The sequence below is a fragment of the Camelus dromedarius genome, chromosome 11, assembly GCF_036321535.1.
Source record: "Camelus dromedarius isolate mCamDro1 chromosome 11, mCamDro1.pat, whole genome shotgun sequence".
NCBI lineage: Eukaryota > Metazoa > Chordata > Mammalia > Artiodactyla > Camelidae > Camelus > Camelus dromedarius.
In genome coordinates, this window is record NC_087446.1 from 12688289 (window position 1) to 12713065 (window position 24777).

Sequence of the window (24777 nt, forward strand, 5' to 3'; positions counted from 1 at the left end):
ATTAGCTCAAAATGGATTAAAGATTTGAGCGTAAGACCTGAAAGCATTAGAACTCCTAGAAGAAAACATAGATGGTAAGCTCCTTGGCATAGATCTTGGAGATCATTTTTTGAATCTGACTCTGAAAGGAAAAGCAACAAAGGCAAAAAATAAGTGGAACTATATCAAACTAAAAACCTCTTCACAGCAAAGGAAACCATCAACAAAATGAAAAGGCAACTTACTGAGTGGGAGAAAATGTTTGCAAATCATATATCTGATATGGAGTTAATATCCAAAATATATAAAGAACTCATTTAGTTCAGTAACCAAAAACAATATGATTAAAAAACGAGCAGAAAACCTGCGTAGACATTTTTCCCAAGGAGCTATACAGATGACCAACAGGTACAGGAAAACACGCTCTATGTCATTAGTCATCAGGGAAATGCAAATCAAAACCACAGTGAGAAATCACCTCACACCTGTTAGAATGACTGTTATCAGTAAGACTAGAAATAATAAATGTTGGTGATGATGTGGAGGAAAGAGAAACCCCATGCAGGGTTGGTGGGAATGTAAATTGTTGTAATCACTATAGAGAACAGTATGGAGGTTCCTCAAAAAATTAAAACTAGAACTACCAAATGATCCAGCAGTTTTATTTCTGGGTACTTATATGAAGAAAATAAAAACAACTCAACTAAAAAAGATAGATGCAACGCCCCTCCATGTTCATGGCAGCATTATTTACAATAGCCAAGATCTGGAAACAGACTTAAGTGTCCATTGATTGATGAATAAAGAAGTGCTTATATACAATGGAATATTAGCCATTAAAAGAAGAAAATCTCCTTTGTAACATGAATCGACCTGAGGGCATTATGCTAAGTAAAATAAGTCAACGAAAGATACGTACCATATGATATTTCTTATATGTGGAATCTAAAAGCAAAAAAACATAAAAAAACAGAAAAACCTAGCTTACAGAGTAGTGGTTGTCAGAAGCAAGGGTTGGAGGGTGGGAGAAATGGATGAACTCTATTTTTTTTTAATAAATCGAATTTTTTAAAAATGAACAACACTAGACAAATCCCATTAAAGAGACGTTCAACAAAATACTTGACCAGTTTTACCCAAGACTGTCAGGGTCATCAAAAACAAAGAAAACCTGAGCAACTGTATAGCCAAGAGGAGCTTAAGGAAATATGATGGTTAAATATAATGTGGTATCCTGGATAGGATCCTGCAACAAAAAAAGGTCATTATGTAAAACTAAGGAAATTTGATTAAAGTATGGACTTCGCTTAATAAAATTATATTTATTACTTGTAACAAAAGTACCATACTAATAGAAAATGTTAATAATAGGCAACACTGGGTGTGGGGTGTATAGCAACTCTGTACTGTCTCCTAAGGTTTTCTCTGAAATTGCCCTAAATAATAAAGTTTATTAAAAAAAAAAAAGTACTGAGTCCCTCAAGTATTTTTTTTTAAACCCAGAAAACATGTACTTCACAACTTTTACCAGATTTTTGCTCATATTCCACTCTTAAATACATATTACTCCTGGAGCAACACAAGTTTTAAAAACTAGTAAAAAAGTGATTTGCTTGAGGGTGTTACATAACTGGTTCTTGCAAACAGGCCCAGCATTTATTACGCTGCATTTGCTGCTAGCTGCAAAACACATAAATAAATAAGGCGTGTTAAATATAATCTAAGTCCTTAACTATCATTAAAAGTTTTTAATCTTCAAAGTCCACCAACATTCTTGTAAAAACAATATTGACTATACCTTTGAAAGTGTAATTTGCGACTCCCAAATTCTTTCTTTAATAGAGTCTTATTACATTTTTATCATTTAAAGACAGACGTTGTTTTCAAATAAGTCATTTGTCAATTTTCAGAACAGTCTTGTCTTTGACACTTGAGTGATGGTTTGGTTCTCTTTTTATTACTAAAGCAAGTGTCACTGGGGCTGCACATGAAGGAAACAGCATTTATTGCCTCCAACCCAGATATTTTCTTGGCTGGCAGCAGGGAGGGGTAATATGTTCTGAATATTTTCCCTTACTTGCAGTCATACTTGGTTTTGACAAAATAAACACATTATTTTGTAGATTTTAATTAAAGTGAAAATGTGCACGGTAGCAAACCCAGCCCTAAACAGTTTCAGCCTTATCAACAAGAGGAACTTAAAGCCTTGCTTTTTGTTTTTAGCTTTACTTTTGGCCTATTAATAGATGAAGAGAAAAAAAGATGAGCTCTTTTATTCTTTGAAATTTTAAACAGACTTTTTTGAGTGAATTAGTATAGAGAAAATATTTGAAGAAACTGACATTGTTAATAGCTAAACCATTACTTCAGTAGTCTCTGATGTTCCAAACTTGTGCCTTCCACTTATGTAACCTCATTCCTCTTTTAGCTGAAGTTAACTGCCATGTCACTAAATCATAGAAATACCAAAAAATTAGACCAAAGATGTTAGTTTTGGAATTGTATATGGCAGGTGGTTCAGGTGATACTCAAAGAAAATACTAGTTAGTATTAGGCGGCTTTTAAGGTTAAAAATTAATAGCTTGGGTCAGGGAGGGTAATAGCTCAGTGGTAGAGTACACGCACAAGGTCCTGGGTTCAATCCCTAGTACCTCCAATTAAAAAAGTCAGATTAATAGCTTAGGGAGTGGTTTAGGATCAGAAACCCAACATAAACAGTAGTCTCAGTCCTAGAATATTCTCCTTCATGTAGGCCCATCCCAAGGCTGCAGGAACTTCAAGGAGGAAGTGTTACAACTTGGATAATGACATTTGGACAGTTGACTTGCTCAGGTGGATTATTCAGGCATCACATCTGCTGTGAAACCTACAATCCAGGTGACAGGCTTTGAATCTATGCAGTATGAAAAGGAGGACATCTGATGTCACTTAAGAGGAAGTGTGAGTTGTGTGAGTATACTCGCCCACTTTGACAGCCACATGCTAGCACTGCTTGTAAGATAAATTTTGTGGTACTGTATGCAAAATTTCAAAGCATTTTCCCTGAAATAGCTGTCAGTGTTTAGGCAAACCTAAGTGGTAATTTTGAGCTCCATTTTAAAGGATGAAGGAAGCTAAAATGTACAAACTTCCAGTTATAAGACAAATAAGTACTAGGGGTGTAGTGTACACGATGGTAAGTGTAATTAATACTGCTGACTGTTATATATGAAAGTTGTTAAGAGAGTTAGTAAATCCTAAGAGTTGTCATCACAAGGAAAATTTTTTTCTTTTATTTTGTGTTCTTATCAAATGTAGATGTTCATTAAATATCCTGTGGTAATCATTTTATGACGTATGTAAGTTGAATCACTATGCTGTATACCCTAAACTTACACACGCTATATGTCAATTATATTGTAATAAAACTGGAAAGAAAAACAAAACTATTAGCAGTGTATTAATTTGCAAAAATATAAGATTATTTGGCTGTAGTTTTATTGATATGTTTTAATATTGTAGAAATTCAGGGGCAAAGTTATTGGTAAGTATATTGCTAATCTGAAACATTACTGAATAGGGTACTTAATCATTCAGCTAAAATTTGTTGAGCATTTAATATGTGTATGGCACTCTCTAGGCACTGGGGATATAGCAGTGAAGACAAAGTCTTTAACCCTATAGGATTTACTTTTGTGGTGGTAGTGGGGTAGAGAGACAGGGAATCAAAAAGTAAGTTAATATATAGCATACCAGTTGGTAGTGAGTCATTTGGAGAACAACAATGCATTGTAAGCGGAAGCGGGGTTGCCACTGCAGGATGACTCTGGAGGGTCAAATGGAAAATATCTAGCACTGCAGATAACTTAAATTCTGCCATAAAAAAACAAATAAGCAAACAATGAGCTGATGTGCCTGCATTTTAAAACAAAGAACATAATTTTTTAGTAGTAGAAAGTTACAAAAAACTCAGGTAGGTTTTGATGACAGTAAACAAATATTACAGCTAAAAATCAATCATAAAATTCGGTGAAGACTTTAAAGTTTTTATATCATATTAAATGTTTTACTTCGGATTCACAGGGTTTTAAAAAATGCCTTTATGTTTTCTGTGTGTTTTTGTGTAGAATTAATTGAATATGGTTTTTAAAACTTTATAGAATCATTATTCTATTTCTAAGTATTTAAAAACTCTTTTCTTATGTCTTTCCCTTTGTTCTTTTTATACATCATATTTCAGATTTAATTTACTTCTTGAAATTTACTTCAGTTGGAAAGAAACTTAGGTCATCTCATCCAGCTTCTTAACCAGTAGTGGAATCTACTGAACATTGGTAGTGATTGGGAACTCCACATTTAAAGGGGAATCAATTCTCAATTAGATAGATGGGAAAGTATTGTATTCCTATAGATGTCTATGCTTTGGTCCAAGTCAAGTCCATTATTCCATAAAAGAGACAGAAATTTTGACAGCTGATTATCTCTTCATACTTATCCTTCCTTACTGCTAAATATTATTTTCTCCAAACTAACTTGCCATGGTTCCTGCAGTCTTACCTTACTGATTAGCCTTTGTGTCCTGTTTCACCTTGAATCATTCTCTTCGCTAGGCTCCATATTCTTGGTGATTTTCTTCCTACTTCTTGGATGATGCCTGTCCAGTCTCCTTCATGCGCTTCTCTTCCTCCCCAGTTTCCTTAGATGTTGATGTTTTCGAGTTTCTGTGGGTCTTACTTCTCACTGGGCAATCTCATCTTGTCCCGTGCCTTTTATCTGTAAGCGGATGACTCCTAGATCCTTATCTCCAGGTCAGATCTTTCTTCCACCTCGATGTTTGTATTTCTGTTAGTCTGTTGAGCATTTCCACTTGGATATCTGACAGACATCCCAGTATGTTCAAAACTGAGCTTATCAGCTTCCCTAAACCGTGTGTCCTTCCAGTGTCTTCTAACTCTATTATGAGTGTACTGTCACCTAAATAGAAAATGCAGATGTGTTCCTTGACTCCTATCTAATCAGTTATCACTGATTGATGCTAACTTCTAAGTATTGTTCTATTTCATCCTTCTGTTTCCATCTTCATTGTTCACTACTGTAATTCAGACCCCTTATTACTACAACAGCCTCCGAACCTGAAACAGTCATATGAGGTAGGCAATGGTGGTCATGTATTTAACTTACCTATGATAGGTAAGATTCAGAGACATTAAGAACTCAGATCTTTCTAGTTCTAAAGCTCATGATGTTTTCACTGTATCATGCTGCCTTGCTGGCATTATCAGATTGATACCGCCTTTTACTGGAGGAATTTAGAATGCTGAAAATGAAACCTGTTACTTTAGATTCTAATGTAATATTTCAAAATACATTTAGATAGCAGAGCTGTTGTAGCTTATCAATTTATGAGAATTAAAATCTCGCCTTAGCCACATTCTACCTTCTATGTGACAGGGTTAATAGCTTCAGAGAATTCAAATTTGGAATTTGCATGTGGAGAGTTAAAAATTTTAAGGCTTTGGCAAGAGTATTTTATGAGACTAATAGTCTTTGTAGCTAGCTGTTGAACTAATCAAGTTCATAATTTTGGGAGGGGTTGGGATTTTGTTTTTTAAAGAGGATTTAAGTTAGATAGCTTTTAGTTAGTATTGGTGAAGAAACGTTTTGAAAGTGGGACAGAGTACAACATCTTAGAAATTCTGGCTGTTTTCTGTAGAGATTAGTTTTTTCCACATTTGTCTTAGGGAAAGAAAGGAGGTATTCTCAGCATTGCTTTAAAATTATATTTTATCATAAGTTGTGCTTAGAGGGAATGGCCCCAGTGACCCTAGCTGTACTTTCGAATATAACTCTTTAGAATTTCTTTCACCATGGATGATTGATACCCTGAATTTAAGATCAAGATAAATTTGAAGCAAAACAAACCATGAAACCTTTAGGGAAAGAGTACATGTTGTCTTTATTAAAGTGGTAGGCAGGGAAGCTAAAAATTCTTAATTTGGCTTCCAGTAAAATTTTAATTTTGTTCACTTCATTTTCCATTTGAAGAATGAAGAAAATAGTTCCCAGCAATCTGCACTACAAGATTGTTCTCCAGACAAATAATTGTTATTTGTCTCAAAAGAACATTGAGTCTTGGACACTCTGAAATGCTATTACTTTATTGTAACTGTCTTCTAGGGAAGGAGCAAAGAAAAGATATTTTAAACATCCTTTCATTAGTGTTATTTGTAATGAGTTAATAGTCTGCATCGACTGTATACTATATTTTATTGATTCTAAGGGACGTTTTCCAATTTTATTCACTGAAATTTAGGTGTATCTAACAGTGGCATGTCATAGTTTAACTGGCACCTTCTGTTTCTTGGTGGGATACAAAATATCAGTCTTAAAATCAGTTATGTCTCAACTTCGATGAAAACAGTATATATCTTCATTGATATTAAAAGTAATAACAGGAACAATATTGCGATCTCTCTTCCTAAGGATCACTGTTCTGGTAGCCTCTACTTTCTTGAACGTGACCAAGAACTGAAAAATAAGCAGAAGAGGATTCTGATGCTTAAAATTGCTGTTAAGAAGCTCATGAAGTAAAGACCGTGTACTTTAACAAAGTATTCCATTGTCTCTGAGTAGAAGGCCTTATTTTGCACCTATTCTTAATAGATACGGGTATCTGATTACAGCAGAGTCCACGAGGATTCAGAAGAATAAACCTTAAAAATATGCACATACATGTTTAAGTGACAGTTCTAGGACCTGCTGACCATCAGCTGAGAATGAAGGTGACCATAAACAAAGTAAGAATTAAAATTTATTTTTAAAAAACAGCACAAAACACAAAACTGGCCATATAACACTATTTCAGGAGGAACAGACAGCTTGACAAGCACAGATCACCCCCGATTACCGCTTAGAAGAGATTCTTCATCAAAATGCAGTCTGTCCGATTCCACTGGCACTTTCTTTAAGGGACAGTTATATTTTATTTTAATTGGGGGAACATTTGCTGTTGATAAATTTTCCCCTCTTGTGGCTTAATGAAGTTGCCAGAACATACTTTGCCCTGAAAGTATCAGAAAAACTTTTCATACTCACCTGTCAGGCATCTGAAATAGGCTTTGATTCAGCTCTTGCGGTGGTCTCTGCCCATATTGCTAAGTGGCACCAGAGTGCTGTTTTTAGGTCTTAGGGCTAAAGACTGGGCATAGGTTGTAGGAAGGTGTTAGAGAGGAAAGAAAAAGGAGAAAAATGTAGAGAACACATTGTGGTCCTGAAGTGTTTCTAGAAGCTCTCACTGAGCAGTTGTGTGCGTCCAACTGCATTATTTTTGTTTGGGATAAACCCAGGTTATGTATCTCCATAAATTCTTAGCATTAGGGGGCCTTTGGGGACATTCCCCTAAGACATGTGAATTCTGAGCATAACTTTGCTGGCTGCAAGCACCGTTAGCCTAAGAGTAGATGTTAAGTTCTGTGTACGGGCAGGTTTCCAGCCTTTACTAATTAGGTTTTGCCTACTTAAATTCTCCTGGCAGTTTCCCTTGGCCACTGTGTTCTTCACACTCTGCCCTAACCTGTTTTGTCTGTCGTCGGCTTTTGGTCTCTGCTTAGGCACTTACAGCTTTTCTTTCTAAAGAAGCCTTTAATAAAGTATTGATTTATACGTTCTTTAGTTAATAATTTATTGTTAATTATAAAAGCAATTCACATTCTATAGGAAATATAAAGAGAAAAATACTTTTCATCCTAATACTAGTGTTAACACTTTAATGTGTTTTAGTCTAGTCTTTTTTTTTCTGGGTTTATGTATTTTGTTTAGGGAATGGGAGAGAGAAAAATAAGTAAAAAAGTTATTTTTTTAAATGAGAATCTTCTCAAACTTGGTACTGGCCATGCAAAGTAATTTTTTAAATAAAACTTTTTTTTTCCGGAACCATTTTAGAATCACAGAAAAGTTGCAGAGACAGTACAGAGATTCTCATACATCCTTCAGTCAGCTTTCCCTAATGTTAATCTTTTATAGCTACAGTACACTTGTCAAAACTTAAGAAATTAACACTGGTACAATACTATTAACTAAACTACAGCCTTTATTTGGATTTCCCCAGTTTTTTCACTCATGTCCTTTTCTGTTCCAGGATCCAATCCAGAATACCATACTGCATTTTAAAAGAACAGCTTTGTCTTTTTTCTGCGTAACTTTTTATACCATGAACATTTTCCTTTGTCATTATATATTCTTTAAACAATGCTTATTAATGGCCCCGTAACAGTTCATCAAATGGATAGCTAGATGTACTCTGACGTAAATATTTCTGGTTAACTTTTGTTTTTCCTTGCATTTTGTGAGTGTGGGGAGTGTTAGAAAACAAAGTCAAATATTTTTATTAGTGAGGTGCTTGAGTTAGGTGAGTTTACTACTAGATTGTAACAGTAATTCTGAATGTATTGCTTAAAAGTGGAAAATAAATTATCGAGTTTATTTTCCTTAGAGGATATGTTTAAGAGCATTTTAGACTTGAAACTAATGCAGAAAGTCATAGTGACCTATTCATGAAGCAGTTTTTTTTGAGGGTTTTTTAAGAGTTGTGTAGCATTTGGCTTAGTGTATTTTGACCAGATTGTATGGTATGTACATGCTTTAGATACAAATAGTCAATATTAAGCTTATAATAAGTCTAGTAACTAGTATGATAGCCATCTGAGTTTAGTAATACAGATTTATGTATTTCCTCTTATACACCTGTGTATTCTGTTTCGAAAATTACTTTTTGTTTACTTTTCTGTTATTCTTCATTAGCACTTATTTAGTTCTAGGTTAAGCGTATTATATAAAAGAGAAGATGCTTAGAGATTTTCTTGTATGTCTTGTAGTGTTTTGTTGATGTCTGTAAGTTAGGTTGGCACTGAATAATTTGTATATTTATTTAACAAGAAATTGAAGTTTGAAAGGCTTACATTTAGTGTTTTGTTATTTTAAAGAAGGAAGCCATAAAGCCAAATGCTTTTTAAGAACTAGTAGGGGTATCATACTAAGGGAAAACACTGTAAAATTCATATTTGGATTTTACCTTTTATTGTTGGTCAGTGTAGTAAAACCTCATAAGTTAGATAGTTATTATGCTAGAGTTCATTCCCTGCCCAGGGACTAGTGTCTGTTAGTAAATTTATAAACTGGAGGTTTACTGTGAATTTTAAGCAGTCACTGGTTAATTTGACACAATTGCAAGAATTTATGTAGAAATAATAACTGAGTTGAACAATACAAACATGGAATTCTGATGTATGATGCTTACAGAAGACTGAATGCACTATCTCCATAATATCAAATATGCATATTCATTCCAATTTTCAGAGTTAATGATGGATGCTTTCTGGAGAATGGCTGTACTTTTTTACTGCTATCTTACAACCACGTGTCCTCATTCTGTGGTGCAATCTCTGAATTTTTAGTGAAGAGAGCTTCGTGATCTGTCAGATAGATTGTTCATCCCTTGATGTTGCTGGAGGACAGTATTTGATTTCCTTGTACATATTTTAATATTGCAACATAGGGCACTTAAACTAAGACTTTCTCTGGGAGTTCCCAAGGCTGGTATTTTTTCCTGTGATTGAAGGTGCTGGGATTGTTGCCATTGGTACTGATTACATTAGAATTAACCAAGGCAGAGTGACTCATCTGCTGGGTTTGCACATCTGTAGGTGTGTTTTTATATCTTAGGGCAGAGATTATGGGTACCCAGATTTAATTGTGTAAATTTCATCACCAGTGTTTCTGGGTGTAAGTATGTTCCAAGATTGTAGATGATTCCAGGATTGAATTATGACTGTTATTAAAGGTAAAGATTGTGTTCTATATATAAGCCATTTTACTACCATTTTCTCAGCACTTGCTAAACACACATACACAATTGTTGATTGATAGAAAGATAAATGGTAGCTGAAGATATACATACAGATTCTTGGATTTCTGTTCCTAAAAACCAGAATGCATGATTCAAAGTGAGTTTGTCAAATTCAGTATGAAATATACGGTTAAAGTGAGTAACATTTTCTAGAGGTGGAAGGAGGGGGAAGTCTAAGGTTTAGGTCATCATCCTACAGTGACACTCGCTACATATCCAGATACTGTAGGGAGACTGTTTATAGATAGATACTTTGACTTACTGTTAGACTTCAGGCATCCTAGTAGAACATCATTAATTTTATTCTTAGGAATTAGACATTCTCCTTGTGTATATTCTAGATTGTCTGCTTCTATAGGAAGATATTTTGGTAGAACATTAATGGTGTCTTTAAGATCGTAGGGGAAAATGTGAACTCAGCAGTGCAAACTGGCCCTTTATAAAATCCATGAGCCTACCTTCCTGCCTCTCTCCTGTTATTTTCCTATGCATATGCTACATTTCAACTATAAGGAACTTTTCTTCTGAAGCAAGCCATGCATGTTCTTTTAGGCCTCTGTGCTTTAGTATGCACTCTTCTTGATCTGGATTAGCAAATTCCCATCTGTCTTTCAGGACTGACTCACCTCTTCTAGGAAGGCTCCCTTGTCACTTCTGTCTTTCCTTTTGCTCTGAGTTAAATGTTCTGATTGCACTGGTGCATGGGTCTGTAACTCTGCCTTGTATTTCTTTTCTTGTTTATCTTCCTCACTAAACAGTAAACTCCTTGGAATCAGGGATGGTATATGTCATCCTTTTTTCTTTAACTTTTAAGTCAGTGTCTGACTAAAAGAGTTGGTACTTAGAAAATACTTGTTGAATGCTTTAATGTGTAGATGGAGAAATGAATGAACTCATTTTTTTTCCTTCCTTAATACTGGATAGCTGTTTACAAATCATTTTTATCTACCAAGTAACCTTTATTAGCTTAATTTAAATAGCTATGTCTGAAATAAAGAAATGTTACTTTATTAATATTTTAAATTTATTCATAAGAAAATGAATTGGTGACAGTTTATACATAAGCATGCACTTAATATTTCTTGATCATCCTGGTTGTACTTGTCTCTTACAGAGAAAACAAAAATGAGAGGAATCTGGTTTAAATTGCAATACAAGGAATCTAGATTAGACATAAAGAGTTTCCAGAAAATAAAATATGAGATATTGAAGTGATTTGTAAGTAATGTAATTGATTTTTTTTGAGAGTTAAAAAGGAGGAGTGGATGGAGGGTTGTGAATTGCAAAGTGGTTCACCAACATTGCCCTTAGTAAAGTGAAAAACTTAAAGTAAGAAAATCTATTTAGGGATATATAGGTACAACCATATTCATGGATAGATGCTTCAGAATACTGGGGTACTTTTTCGGTTTAGTGTGTACATGTATATTTAAAATTTTCAGCTAACCAAGGGAACTGTGTATCCTTACTTGTCACAGAATGGTTCTTGTTTAGATGACTAGCAGAATATACTGAGAATCTCCCCCTTTAGCTTTTTTTTTTTTAACTTCCTTAGAGCAATATAAATAGTAAAAAAATCTTCAGCAGTGTTAAGAATAAACAGAAAATTAAGGCATTTCAATTAAAAAAAAAAGATTTATCCAATAGTTTAAAAATAATCAACCAGACCAGTGACACAGAGAACAAGGCTTTTGAATGCTACTCTCTTGATTGTCTTAATATAATTAAATATGGCAGTTAGTTATGCCTAAAGTACAGTTATATTGCTATGCTTCTAACTATAGATATTCTGTCCTGGCTGTGTTTGAACAGAACTACTGTAGCGGAAGCCAAACTCGCCCTCTGTGCTAGTGAGCTGAAAGAGCAAATATACCTTCCTGAGCCCCAGGTTTATAATCACACTCGTGAATAGAGCTCAGTGTTCTCTTTGCTTGTCATTCTGCAGGGATCGTGTTGGAATAATTTAGGACAGCTTTACTAAATTTATTAATGCAACTCTTGTTAAGAGGATGGGGCTTAAATTCTAGGCTTTTGTGCTTACAGTGGGAAAGACTCTATAATATAAAAGACAGGATTTTACCTGTACTGGTTATATAATAACGCCTGTCTTTTTAAATACTATGTATCTTTCTTAATGTCTTTATGGCCAGAATTTATTTGGTTTTCACAATAACTGTGTGAAATAGGTATCCTAATCTTTTAAGTGAGAAAATTTAGGCAAAGAAATTTTGACCAACTGCCAAAGACTTACAAGTTTGTTTTTTTTTTTTAATTGGGGTGGGGAGAGAGGTAATTAGGTTTATTTATTTATTTTTGGAGGAGTTACTGGGGATTGAACCCAGGACCTCATGCATGCTAAACATGTGCTCTGCCACTTGAGCTGTACCATCCCGACTAAAAACATACAAGTTTTATAATAAATTGTTGTTACAATTTCGATAGCTAACATTTCCTACATGCTTACTATATGCTAAGCACTATTTTAAGCTTTTTATGTGTATTAATTGATAAGAACTTGGGCTTTGGAGTCAGATCTGGATTTAATTCCGGCTTCCTCTTATCAGCTGTTAACCTAGGGAAAGCTACTTAAACCCTTCAAGCCTTAATTTCCTCATTTGGCACATGGAAATAATGATAATACTACCTCATAGGGTTGTTGCATGGATTGAGATTATCCAAGTGAATCAATGTTTGGTGCACAGTAGGGGCTTTAAAATCAGTTTGCTGTTTTACAAAATGGAGTGTTAGTAGACAGGATTTAGTGTAATTTTTAGCTTTTTTGATAATTTTCCTGGTAAAATCACTGTATCCTTCTTGAGTATAGACTCATAGTTGATGATGATATAAATACCTGTTTTATAGAAAAACATCCATGTTACAACAAGATTATAGCTCTATGTAGTGGTTCTAAGTACCTCTTCCCTCTCACTACCTCCCAATCACCTTTTGGTTCTAAACCTTCCACTAGTCAGAAGAAATCAAAGAGGATTAAAAAGTCATGGAGAGTACCCAAGGTATTCATGCTCCAAAGTCAAAGGCGAGACATCCTCAGTCCATTGGGTTGTATTCATTCAGTTGTTTGGAACTCAGAATGTATTTTCTTACAGATAATATACTTTTTAATGAAGCACATAAAGTCTTTTAATTCCTGATACAACTGATACACTGTATATTTGCACTGTAAAACAGTAAAAAGCAAGCAAAAATTTCATAATACTTTGATACCACGAATACTCGGAGTAATTAAATCAGTGAAACTATATTGTTCATATATATTGATCCCCCCCCCCCCCAAAAGGCCTGGAGAGGATTCTGGGAGGATAGAATAGGAAGCATCAGGAATCTGTCTCCCCACCTACCTGATAGTTGCATTGGCAGAATCTGATGTAACTGTTTTGGAACTCTGGAGTTACTGAGACTTGCAGCTTCCAGGAGAAAACTCAGATGTGAATTGCGGCCATGCCCTACTCCCAGCCCTGTGGGGCTTGCACACAGCTTTTGGGAGATAGGGTAAATGAGGACCCTCTCCTCCAAGTGCCAAGAATTTATACTGGGATCACAGATTCCTGCTTCTGGTCACAGAGATGCAGACAAAGAGGTGGACAACTGTTGTTATTGTATGTACCTGCATTGTTGCAAGCCCCTCCTCCACCTGTTGAAGTCACTTCCAGGAGATTTAAAAGACTGGCAGCCTCCCCCCCCCCCCATTCATTCTTCTCTTTTTCCCCCTTTGGGAGCCAGAAATTAAAGACTAGGACATTCAAAAACAACTGCATATACAAGGAGAATTAGAAAGTGACAACACATGCCCAGAGAGAGGCTCAGAAAAGATCTGAGAAGAACTTGAGTTTACACCTCAGTCTGACCCTTGGCAGAGGCAGCCTTTAACAGTCAAAAATTTAAAAAACAAAAAAAACCCAGCAAACCCTGGAGAAGGAAGAGAATATTATTTCCAGAATTACCACATTTATTAGGTTCAGATGTCTAGTTTTCAACAACAACAACAACGAAACCACAAGGCATACAAAAAGATAGGAAAATATGGCTCATTCAAAGAAAAAAATAATATTAGACAAAGACTTTAAAAACAACTGTCCTAAAGATGCTCAAAGAACTAAAGGACAATGTGGAAAAGCCAAGAACAAAAGAAACATCAATAAAGAGAAAACATAAAAAGAAACCAAGTAGAAATTCTGAAGCTGGAAAGTACAGTAAATAAAATGAAAATTTTAGTACATAAATTCAAAGGCAGATGTAAACAGGCAGAACAGAGAATTGGCAAACTTACCAGCTCCGAGAAATAAAACAGTGGAAAAAAGCAAGCAGAACCTGTGGAACCTGTGGGACACTGTTAAACAGACCAACATACATATTGCAGGAGTCCTAGAAAGAGAAGAGAGTTGGGGGCAGAGAGAATATTTGAGGAAATAATGACTGAAAACTTCCCAAATTTGATGAACGACATGAACATAAATAAACATCCAAAGAGCTCGTCACGCTCCAAGTAAGATTAAGTCAAAGAGACTTAGAACAAGAGACATTATAGTCAGCCTTCCAGAAGACAAAGGCGAGGAATCCTGAGAGCAGCAAGAGGAGAGCTCATCATCATGTACAAGGGGTGCTCTGTAAGATTATTAGCACATAGCTCATCAGGAACTTTGGAGGCCAGGTGACAGTGTGCTGATACATTTAAAGTGCTAAAAGAAAACAGTCTGTCCACTAGGAATCCTATTACCTGGCAAAACTGTCCTTCAGAAGTGAGGGAACAATTAAGACATCCCCAGGTAAACAAAAGCTGAGGGAGTTCATTACCACTAGACCTGCCCTGCAAGCAATGCACAAGGGAGTTCTGCAAGGTGAAGCGAAAGGACACTATAATAACTTGAAGTCATATGGAGAAATAAAGATCTCAATAAAGGGAATTATAAAAGCTAGTACTACTGTAACAAAGATTTGTAATGCATTGTTTGTTTTCTACACAACTTAAGAGATTAATACGTTTAAAGGGAAAAATTGTTAGTCTAGAAGCTTATATTGCTGTAACTTCAGTTTGTAATTATTTCCTACATAATTTAAGAGGTTAATGCAGTTAAAATAATTATTAGATTACATGTTGCGGCACACAGTGTATAAAGATGTAATTTTGTGACATCAGTACTGAAAGGAGTGGGGATGGAGCTATGATGGAGTAGAGTTTTTGTACGTTATTAATGTTAAACTGGTATAAATGCAAAAAGAACTGTCACAACTTTAGGATGTTAAACGTAGTCCCTATGGTAAGCGCAAAGAAAATAGCTGTAGAATATATACAAAAGGAAATGAGAAAGGAATTTAAACACTTTACTAGAACTTAATACAAAAAAAGACAGTAACGTGAGAAATGAAGGACAAGGAAACTTAAAGCATATAGAAAACAAGTAGCAAAATGATAGACCTAAACCCTCCTTATCAGTATCAAAAGACAGATTGGCAGAATGGACAAAAACACACGATCCAACTGTATGCTGTCTACAAGAGACTCACTTGAGATCCAAAGACAAAAACAAATTGAAAGTGAGAAGGTGGAAAAAGATACTATGTGCAAATAGTAACCAAACAAGGGGCAGGGATGGCTATACTATTATCAATCAAAGTAGAGTTTAAATTTTAAAAGGTTATTATGGACAAAGAAAAACGTTATATATTAATAAAATGTTCAGTAGAGCAAGAAGATAATAACAATTATAGACATTTACTTACCTAATCACAGACCACTGAAATATATAAAACAGAAGCTGATGGAATTGAAGTGAGAAATAGTTCTGCAAGGAGAGTTGGGAGGCTTTCATGCTCTACCCACAGTAATGGAGAGGACAACCAGACAGAAGACAAGTAAGGAAACAGAGGACCTAACACAGTGGACCAACTGTCTCTAACAGGTACATACAAAACACTCTATCCAACAACAGTGTACACAGTTTTTTCAAGTGTGCATGGAACATTTTCTAGGATAGACCATATGTTAAGCCATAAATTAAGACACAAAACATTTTAAAAGATAGATATCATGCAAAATATCTTCTCCAACCACAGGGAATGAAGTTAGAAATCAACAACAGAAGGAAAACTGAAAATTTCACAAAATTGTGTAAATTGAACAACACACTTTTAAACGATCAAAGAAAAAATATCACAATGAAAATCACAAGGGAAATTAGGAGATACTTAGGGACAAATGAAAATGAAAACACAATATGCCAAAACTTAGGCTAAGGGGGATTTTGTAGTTACATAAATGCTTACATTAAAAAGTAAAAAAGATCTCTAGCTTTATAACTTAAGGAAATAGAAAAAGAACAAACTAAAACCAAAGTTAGCAGAAGGAAGGAAAGATTAAAGGAGAGATAAATGAAATAGAGAATAGAAAAAGTCAGTGAACCAAAAATTTGTTCTTTGAAAACATCAACAAAATTGACAAATGCTTAGCTAGGATGGACTGAAAAAAGAAGGAAAGACTCAAATTATTGAAGTCATGAGTGGAAGTGATGACATCACCATCAACTCTACTGAAACAAAAAGGATTATAGAGAGTACTATGAACAATTGTATGCCAACAAATTGGAGAACTTAGATAAAGTGGGCACGTTCCTGGAAATACAAAAACCTACCAAGGTAAATCATAAAGAAATAGAAAATCTGAACAGACCTATAAGTAAGGAGATTGAATCAGTTTAAAAAAAAAAAAAATCTCTTGACTAGAAAAGCCCTGGCTTCACCAGTGAGTTCTACCAAACAGGTAAAGAATAGTATCAGTCCTCTCAAACTTTTCCAAAATATTGAAGAGGAGAGAATTCTAACTATTCTATGAGGTCAGCATTACCCTGGTAACAAAGCCAGACAAAGACACAGGAAAACAAAACTACAGATCAGTATCTCTCATAAACACTGATTCAGAAATCTTCAACAAAATACTAGCAAACTGAATTCAGCCACATAATAAAAGGAATATACACCATGGCAAAGTGGGATTTATTCTTGGAATGCAAGGATGGTACAACATAGGAAAATTTATCTGTGTAATATACCACATTAACAGAATGAAGGGGGGGAAAAGATCATCTCAATTGATAAAGAAAAAGCATTTGACAGAGTTCAACACCTTTTCATGATAAAAGCATTAAAAAAACTAAGAATAGAAGGAAACCGCCTCAACATGATAAAAGCCATGTATGAAAAACCCACAGTGAGATTTTTTTCAAAAATAGAAAACCTATCTTAAGGGACCCTGAATAGCCAAAACAATCTTGAAAAAATAAAACTGGATGACATACTTCCTGATTTCGGAACTTTCTACAGAGCCACAGTAATCAAAACAATGTGGTGCTGGCATAAATACAGACATACAGACCAATGGAATAGAATAAAGAACCCAGAAATAAATCCTCACATATATGGTCAAATAAGTTTTGAAAAGGGTACAAGGACCACAATGGGGAAAGAGGGTCTTCAACAAATGCTGCTGGGACGACTGGATATCCACATACAAAAGAATAAACTTGGACCTTCACCTAACACCGTATACAAACATTAACTCAAATTGGATCAGGGACCTAAATATAAGACATAGAACAATAAGATTCTTAGAAGAAAACATAGGACAAAAGCTTCACGACATTGGATTTGACAGTGCTTTCTTGACTATGACACCGAAAGCACAGGCAACAAAAGCAAAGTAGACAAGTTGGACTTAATGAAAAATAAAATTTTTACATTAAAGACACTATCAACAGAGTGAAAAAGGCAACTCATAGATGAGAGAAAATATTTACGAATCATATATTTGATAAGGCATTAATACCCAGAATATATAGAGAACTTCTAAAACTCAGCAACAAAAGAACAAACAACTTGATTAAAAAATGGGCAAAGGACTGGAATGACATTTCTCCAAAGAAGATATACAAATGGCCAGTAAGCAGATGTAAAGATGCTCAACACTAATCATTAGGGAAAGGGAAATCAAAATTACAATGAGATACCACCTCATACCCATTAGCACGGATAAGTTAAAAAAAAAAACAAGTATTGTCAGCGATGTAGAGGAACCCTTGTGCATTCCTAGTGAGAAAGTAAATGGTACAGCCACTGTGGATACAATATGGAAGTTCCTTAAAAAATTAAAAAATGGAATTACTACATGATCCAGCAGTATCACTTCTGTCTATGTATCCAAAATAATTGAAAGCAGGGTCTTGAAGAGTAACTGTGCGTCCATGATCATAGCAGCGTTATTCACTATAGCCAGAAGGTGGGTAAATGTCCATCAACAGATGAGTGGATTAGCAAATTCTGGTATATATTCAGCAGAATGTTGAAATTCTGACACGTTATAGCATGGATAAACTGTGAGTACATTATGCGAAGTGAGATAAAGCAGACACAACAAGATTAATATTGTATGATATCACTTAAATAAGGTACTTAGCCTAGTCAAACTCACAAGTACAGAAAGTAGAAGGGTGGTTGCCAGGATTTGGGCAGAAGGGAGATGAGTTATTTAATGGGTATAGAGTTTCATTTCTGCAAGATGAAAAAGTTCTCAAGATCAGTTGCACAATATTGAATATATTTAACACTACTGACTGTACACTAAAAAATGAGTAAGATGGTAAATTTAATGTTATGTGTATTTTACCACAATTTTAAAAATTAGAAAAAGAAAAAAGATCTGAAGTGAAACAATAAAAATTTTCCAGAGTTTCCATCAGAGGCTTTTTAATATTTTCAAGAACGTTACGGGTTGGTACACTGATTCTTCTGTGTGTTTAACTGCATTTCAAAACTATAGACTTCTTGATACAGGGGTGTAGATGGATCGCCCTCACTTCTCTTAATCATATTTACTATAAATCAGCTCATTTCAGGATAGGGGTTGTGGATAGTTTTACAGACCAGAGGCAAAGCATGATGTATGTTAAGCTTCTGGAGAAAAGAAAACTTTGCTAAGGAAGAGGCAGTGGGTTGCTGCCCACCCTAATGTGGGATGTAGTAGCAGCTCACGGCGGGTGTAACCAAACACCTGGCCGAACTGCTGATTTTTATGTATAGGTTAAAGGTCCAAAATTACAAATTTTATTTGTGTGTGGGTTCCTGGTTTTGGAAATGTTCGTTTTGGGTATCAATCATATTTGTTAACTTAATGTGTAGATTAAAATGAGACTATTCGTAAAACCCCGAACATAATGCCTAATATAGTGCAGCTATTCAGTAACTGCTAGTGCTCATGTTTGAGTGAATTTGATTTTTTTCTGTGTTATAAAAAGTGAATAAACTAACCAGAAAGTTTCCAAAAGTATATTGGAATCTCTTGAAGCTCTAGATTGTAATTTATTGCTGTAATTTATATCATTATCCTGTGACCCTATGGCATCCTTGTTCATCCTGACTGTTTTCTGATGACTGACTCCGCTGATTTGGTTCTGGGAGGTCTTGTGGATTAGGGAGATACAGAGGGTGGATTCTAAAGAACTCAGCTCTTTGGGAGGAGTGACAGCAAGGTTTAAGAGAAGTGGCTGGAGGTGGAGAATTAGCCTGCCATTGGCTAACATGGGGTTTTAGAGCTGGAAAGGAACCTGGAAGATGGTTTAGTCTAACCTCTCATTTTATGGCTGAGGAGATAAGTACAGAGAACTGTGCTGTCTCATGTCACAGCTGTAGTGGAGAAGCTGGAATCAATGGCTCCTAAAGGTCCTGATATCCAAACAGCATGGAACACAGGTTATTGGATTTTTCCTTTTCTTAGAAAAGGCCATGTTAATGACAACATGCATACACCATATTAATTTTTGGAATAGATCTTATACATTAAATAAATTTTAATTAAAAATTTAGACTTTTCAGTTTGTTTAAATAGATGAACTAAACTAACAGTACTGCCAGAAGTCTCGTAAGAAAAACTGGTTTTAAAGAAATAAGAAATTCTTGACTGTCTTCTTGCTATTTCTAGGTTAAGTCAGCAAACAAAGAAAACATGGTATTTTGAAGTATGATTAAACTCCTGATGCTGCAGCAGAGGCTAAGAATATTAATGGCCAGATCTAGGTAAGTTGAAGTTTACTTTTTAAAAACTCATTAAGTCCACAAATTATATTTTTTAAACTAGAGATTTTAAATTTTTTTAATAAAGTCATTTTGCCTTCTGATATGCTGTCACCTCCCAATCCCCCAAAATAAGGCCAAATGGCTTTAATTAAATTAAGACAGTGTTTAGTAATTTAAAATATCTAGCACACCTGTAGCAGTATTGAGCTTCCCAAACAGTCGCTTCCTTTTGTTCTTGAATGCACCCTCGTCACTTTCCCATGTGGCTTTGAGTCAGGAGGCTAGGGACATCTATCTGTGTTTTTGCTGAGCTGTAAACTTGGCTGGGTAAGAGGATGAGATCACATGGTTCCTCATCAAGTGTTTACAGTATTGATGTATGTTATTAGGTCTTACATAACTCAGATGGTCGCCAAGTATTTAATCTGATTGTCATAAATGCAGGATAGCTAGTTAGTATCTTGCCTTTCCCCCCGACCTGGGAGTTTGTACTTCAGGAGAAGTCAGAGGTGTGGGTGAAAACTCCACGTTAAAAAAAAAAATCTCCTTCTCTGTTGGAAGATTGACTGTAGCTGCCCGCTGTCCCAGCTGTTTAAGAGTCTCACTCGTACTAAGCCTGCCGTTTAACCTCACTAGGCCTCCTGCTTCTTTTTTGCCTCCATTTTCTCCCATTTCATCAGCCCTCATCTTCCTTTGCTTCTTTCCTGACCAGACCTGATGGTAGAGGCAGGTCCCTGTATTTCCAATATCCTTTAGCTTCCTTGTCCTCTTGCCAGGGTCAGTTGAACTGTCTACCCTCTCGCCTGCTGAGCGCAGCTAGAAAAATAGCAAGATCTTACTCTCCAGATTCTGCTAGATCTCTGCATACCCTCCTAAATAATCCTGCTACCTCTCCTGGGTAGCTCCTCAGGGGATGGTCCTGCCATCCCCTCAAGTCTCTCATTCTGCAAACTTGCCTTCTATTTTACAAAAGAAATTTAGGGCGATGGAAGTTCTCTCTTTCAGCTTCTCTGCCATGCTCGCCCGTCCTTATTTTCTGCCTCTCTTCCCAGAGGACAGGGCATTCCTCCTCCTCTGGGCAGACTTCTCCGTCTGGGCCCTGGAACTCTTCTCTCGTCTCCCCTCTGTCTTGATTCATCGTGTAGCCGTGTCTTTCCTTTGTCTTTTCCTGTGTTCTTTAGCCTTTACTGACGTACTGATTAGAAACCTGCATAAATCTGTGTCATCTTAAAATAATACATAAGAAACATATTTTCTTTTGAAACCATGTCCGTCCATACCCTGTCACTCTAGGCTTTCCTTTCTCACTGTGTTCTTGAAAGAGCCTTTTCCAGTGTCTGGAAGACCACTTCCTGAGCTTCCATTTGCTCACTGCTGTTTGCCCTCTGCCTCTACCTAACACTCCGCCTTGGACGGAACCCTCCTTCTTGACACTTTCTTTGCTTAGTTTGTACCATTTTGATTGTTTTTCTTCTCCTTCACTTGCTTTACTCTAGTACGTACACATTTCCAGAATTTCAACTGCAGGCTGCTTTTTATACTGTCTGTGAAGAGGGTCTTCTGTTTTCTAGCTTCAAATACCACACATGTCCCAATATTTTACCTCTTCCCTCAAACCCGTACTCATGTACTTAACTCTCTATTGTGTGTCTCCATTTGGTGGTTCTCTGCAGTCTCAGTTTAGCATGTCTAAAACTGTGTACTCACCACCAGCACTCCTGCCTGAGGAACTGAGAAGGGCTTTCCCATCTCAGGGAGTGGAACCAGCACCCTCCATCTGCCGCACTGGAAACCGCCTCTTGCTTCCTGTGTGCCTAGCCAGCCACCCAGTGCTGCTGACTCAGCTTCCAAAGTATTTCCTAAATATATCATTTACATCTTTACTCCTACTATTGCTGGTTTTCTTTTCCTTTTCTTTTTTTTTTGATATAAACAAGATTTTTATTAGTGAAGTTAAAAACAAAGTAGCAAAAGATAGTACACTCCTGAGAATTGGGAGCAAGCCCAGCCAAGAGAAGAAAAATGGCGATTACTGGTTTTCTGGTTTTAAGTCTTTGACATATTTTATTTTTCAGTAGTCTGTAACTGGCTTCCCGTCCTCTGAGCTGAACTCCCACTTAAATTTATTCTGCAGATTAAGTTATCTAAAGTGAGGTCCTGACCACTTCCCTCTCCTGCTTAAGATTCCTCAGTGGCTTTCCATCATGTGTAGGATGAAATCCGTCCTCTCTAGTGTGGTATACAAGGCTTTTACGTCACATGTTAGGCTTTTCATTAATTGTTTTTGTCCTGAGCTGAAACATCCAGTGTGGTTAAGGATGCACCATCACTCCTGTACCCCTGACACAATCCGAGGTGCTGCCTTAACAGGTAGCCTGTGAAGGTGCCAAGTGGAGGAATGATTTTTCTACTCCTTTTGAGAAATAGTTTAAAAATATTCACTTGAGGCATTACTTTTTCAGCAAAAGGCACTCTGTAGTTATCATTTAGCCCTTTGTGTTCACGAGGAGGTCAGTGGTGAGGACGGATATGTAATTGCAAGACGACTTTTTTGTTTGTTTTTTGTTTCTATCAATTATCTGTCTGCTTAAAATTAAAAAACAATTCTTCTGACCTCCTTTTCATCCTATAATTTCTTAAACATTAATTTTTAAAAATTAAACACTTAATGGAGCATCTGCTATGTCAAACAATATGCTGAGTGCCCTTGAAAATTCAGAAGACAGATTTCCTATCTTCACGGAGATCACAGTGGAGTGGGTGGTGAGACTGGGGACATTACAGTAGCATGTGGTAAATGTCCATTTGCACTGCAGGGATGCTGGAAGCAGGCTCGCATCAGGTTAGTCAGAGCCCCAGATCCCCAGCTTGTTGAGGATGCTTTATGGTTTGGCTCCTGCCTGTGTTACAGCCTTACAGGTACCCTGGTCGTCCTGGGTGCCTGCTTTCTTCTGACCACAGTGCCACCTATCATGACCTTTGTCTCTGCATCTACCCTTTTATCTGTCTCAAGTGCCTGTTTCTACTTTTTGCTTAGCACACTGTTTCTGCTCACCTTTTAAAGTGCCAGCTCAAGTGCTGCTTCCTGCCCTGCCTGACCCAGAAAGGTAGTGGCTCCCTGCTCTGTGCCGATGGAACTCTTCTCATACTCTTAATATAAGGTTCATCAAAATGCATTGTCTGTTGGCATCGCTGTCCTTCCCTTAGACTCATGACTCTTCAGAGGAGCATCCTGTGACTTAATCATCTTTACACCATGATACTTAGCTGGTATATTAGAGCAAAACACCCAATATGAGCCTAATTTAACTTTACTATTTTATTTATAACTTCTTTTGGTTAATACACTAGTATACTTTTTCACCTGCTTAATACTTAGACCTGCAGCATTCTTTATCTTCCTTTAGTGCAGTTCATTCAGCTCACAAGAGGCTTAGAGCACCTACTATGTGCTAGGTATTGTGTTAGGCACGGGGAATGCAAGAATGAAAAAGGTCCATCCCTGCTGGGAAGGAGCTCAGAGTGGAGGGAAGATAGATCATTAAACAGACAGTCTATCACAATTTCTACTAAGTAGACAGAATGAAAAATGCTGTCACACTGGGAAGCCCAGGTGCTTTGGGGGACACACAAGAAGTATAACTTGACCAGTTGGTTGGAGGCAGAGAAGGCTTCCTGAGGGCGCTGTACTCTTGAGTTGGATTTGAGAAAGGGGCAGCATGGAGGGGTGTGAGAGGACCAGATGCTTGCGGGAAACTGTTCAGTGTGAATGGATAGGGCTTGAAGCAGAGAGCTTAGACTCGATCTGTAGACAGGAACCAGGTTGTGAAGGACCTTATGTCACACTGATGAGCTTTGCACTTTTTCCTGAAGGTGGTGAAGAGCCCCTGAAAAATTTTAAGCAAGTTTTAATCAGAATTCTGTTTTTAATGTTTAGTAGTTTCTTGTGCTTCCTTCCCTCCCCCTTTTTCAAATACTGTCACATTCATTCTGATTCTTTCCCTTGTTTGCAAGTGAAGTTTTGAGTTTTTCCTTTGTTTGATCACTTGGAGTGTTCTTGAACACTTAATGTCACTATAACCTCTTACCTCTAACCGTGTATGGGAAAGCATTAGATAGACACACTCTATCAGTTTTGCCAGTATTCTCTGTGTTAAGTTATTGCTTGAATTTTGAGTTATCTTTCTCTCTTAATGAACTGTTCCAAGTTTGGTTTTTCGTCTTATTTACCAATGAACTCTTGTCTGGTGGAATACATAAGGAATTACTACAATGATTAGTACAAATCAAAATACTTGCCAAGCCAGAAGTCTAGCATCCTTTTTGAAATTATTAAATGATGGACACAAGATTCCTGAGAAGCCATAAAGGTTTAATTCCATGAATGACTTTATTTTAATAGTGTTACATGTGAGACCTTAAATTGGTTTGTCTTTAGGTAATTTTAAAATAGGCAGATCTTTTCAACTTAAATTTGAGGTTTCTGTGAAGTCTCGTTGCCCCTGAGCAAGATTTACCAGCTGGTTGTATGAAATCGAGCCCTAGCCATTTACCTTCTTGGGCTTAAATTTCCTCATCAAAATAATGCAGGGCTTGTGTTAGATGATTTCTAAAGTCTTTTCCTGTTTTATGAGTTTTGTATCCTACATCTAATAATTTTTTCCGAATTATCTTTTGTGTAGTGCTCACATGGTCTTCTGAAGAAGCCATGGGTAGCTGTTGTAGCTGTCCAGATAAAGACACTGTCCCAGATAACCATCGGAACAAGTTTAAGGTCAGTAAACCTGCTGGAGTTGTGTCTCTCGCTGCCTGCCTGGGTGCTCTTCTTTTACGTC

General features: G+C 36.4%; 1 protein-coding gene across 3 annotated transcripts in view; it reads left to right on the top strand.

The window, feature by feature from the left end:
• FRS2 (fibroblast growth factor receptor substrate 2) overlaps positions 1–24777 on the top strand; it is a 104353-nt gene that overhangs the window by 70108 nt on the left and 9468 nt on the right. For 2 of the 3 annotated variants that reach the window (XM_031463144.2, XM_031463145.2), the window contains 2 exons: positions 19848–19942; positions 24625–24716. In XM_031463144.2, the coding sequence (XP_031319004.2) occupies positions 24651–24716 (66 nt within the window). In that variant the 5' untranslated portion in view covers positions 19848–19942; positions 24625–24650. Of the gene's footprint in view, positions 1–10976; positions 11081–19847; positions 19943–24624; positions 24717–24777 lie in introns of all 3 variants that reach the window. The other variant, XM_064491530.1, reaches the window with a different exon arrangement.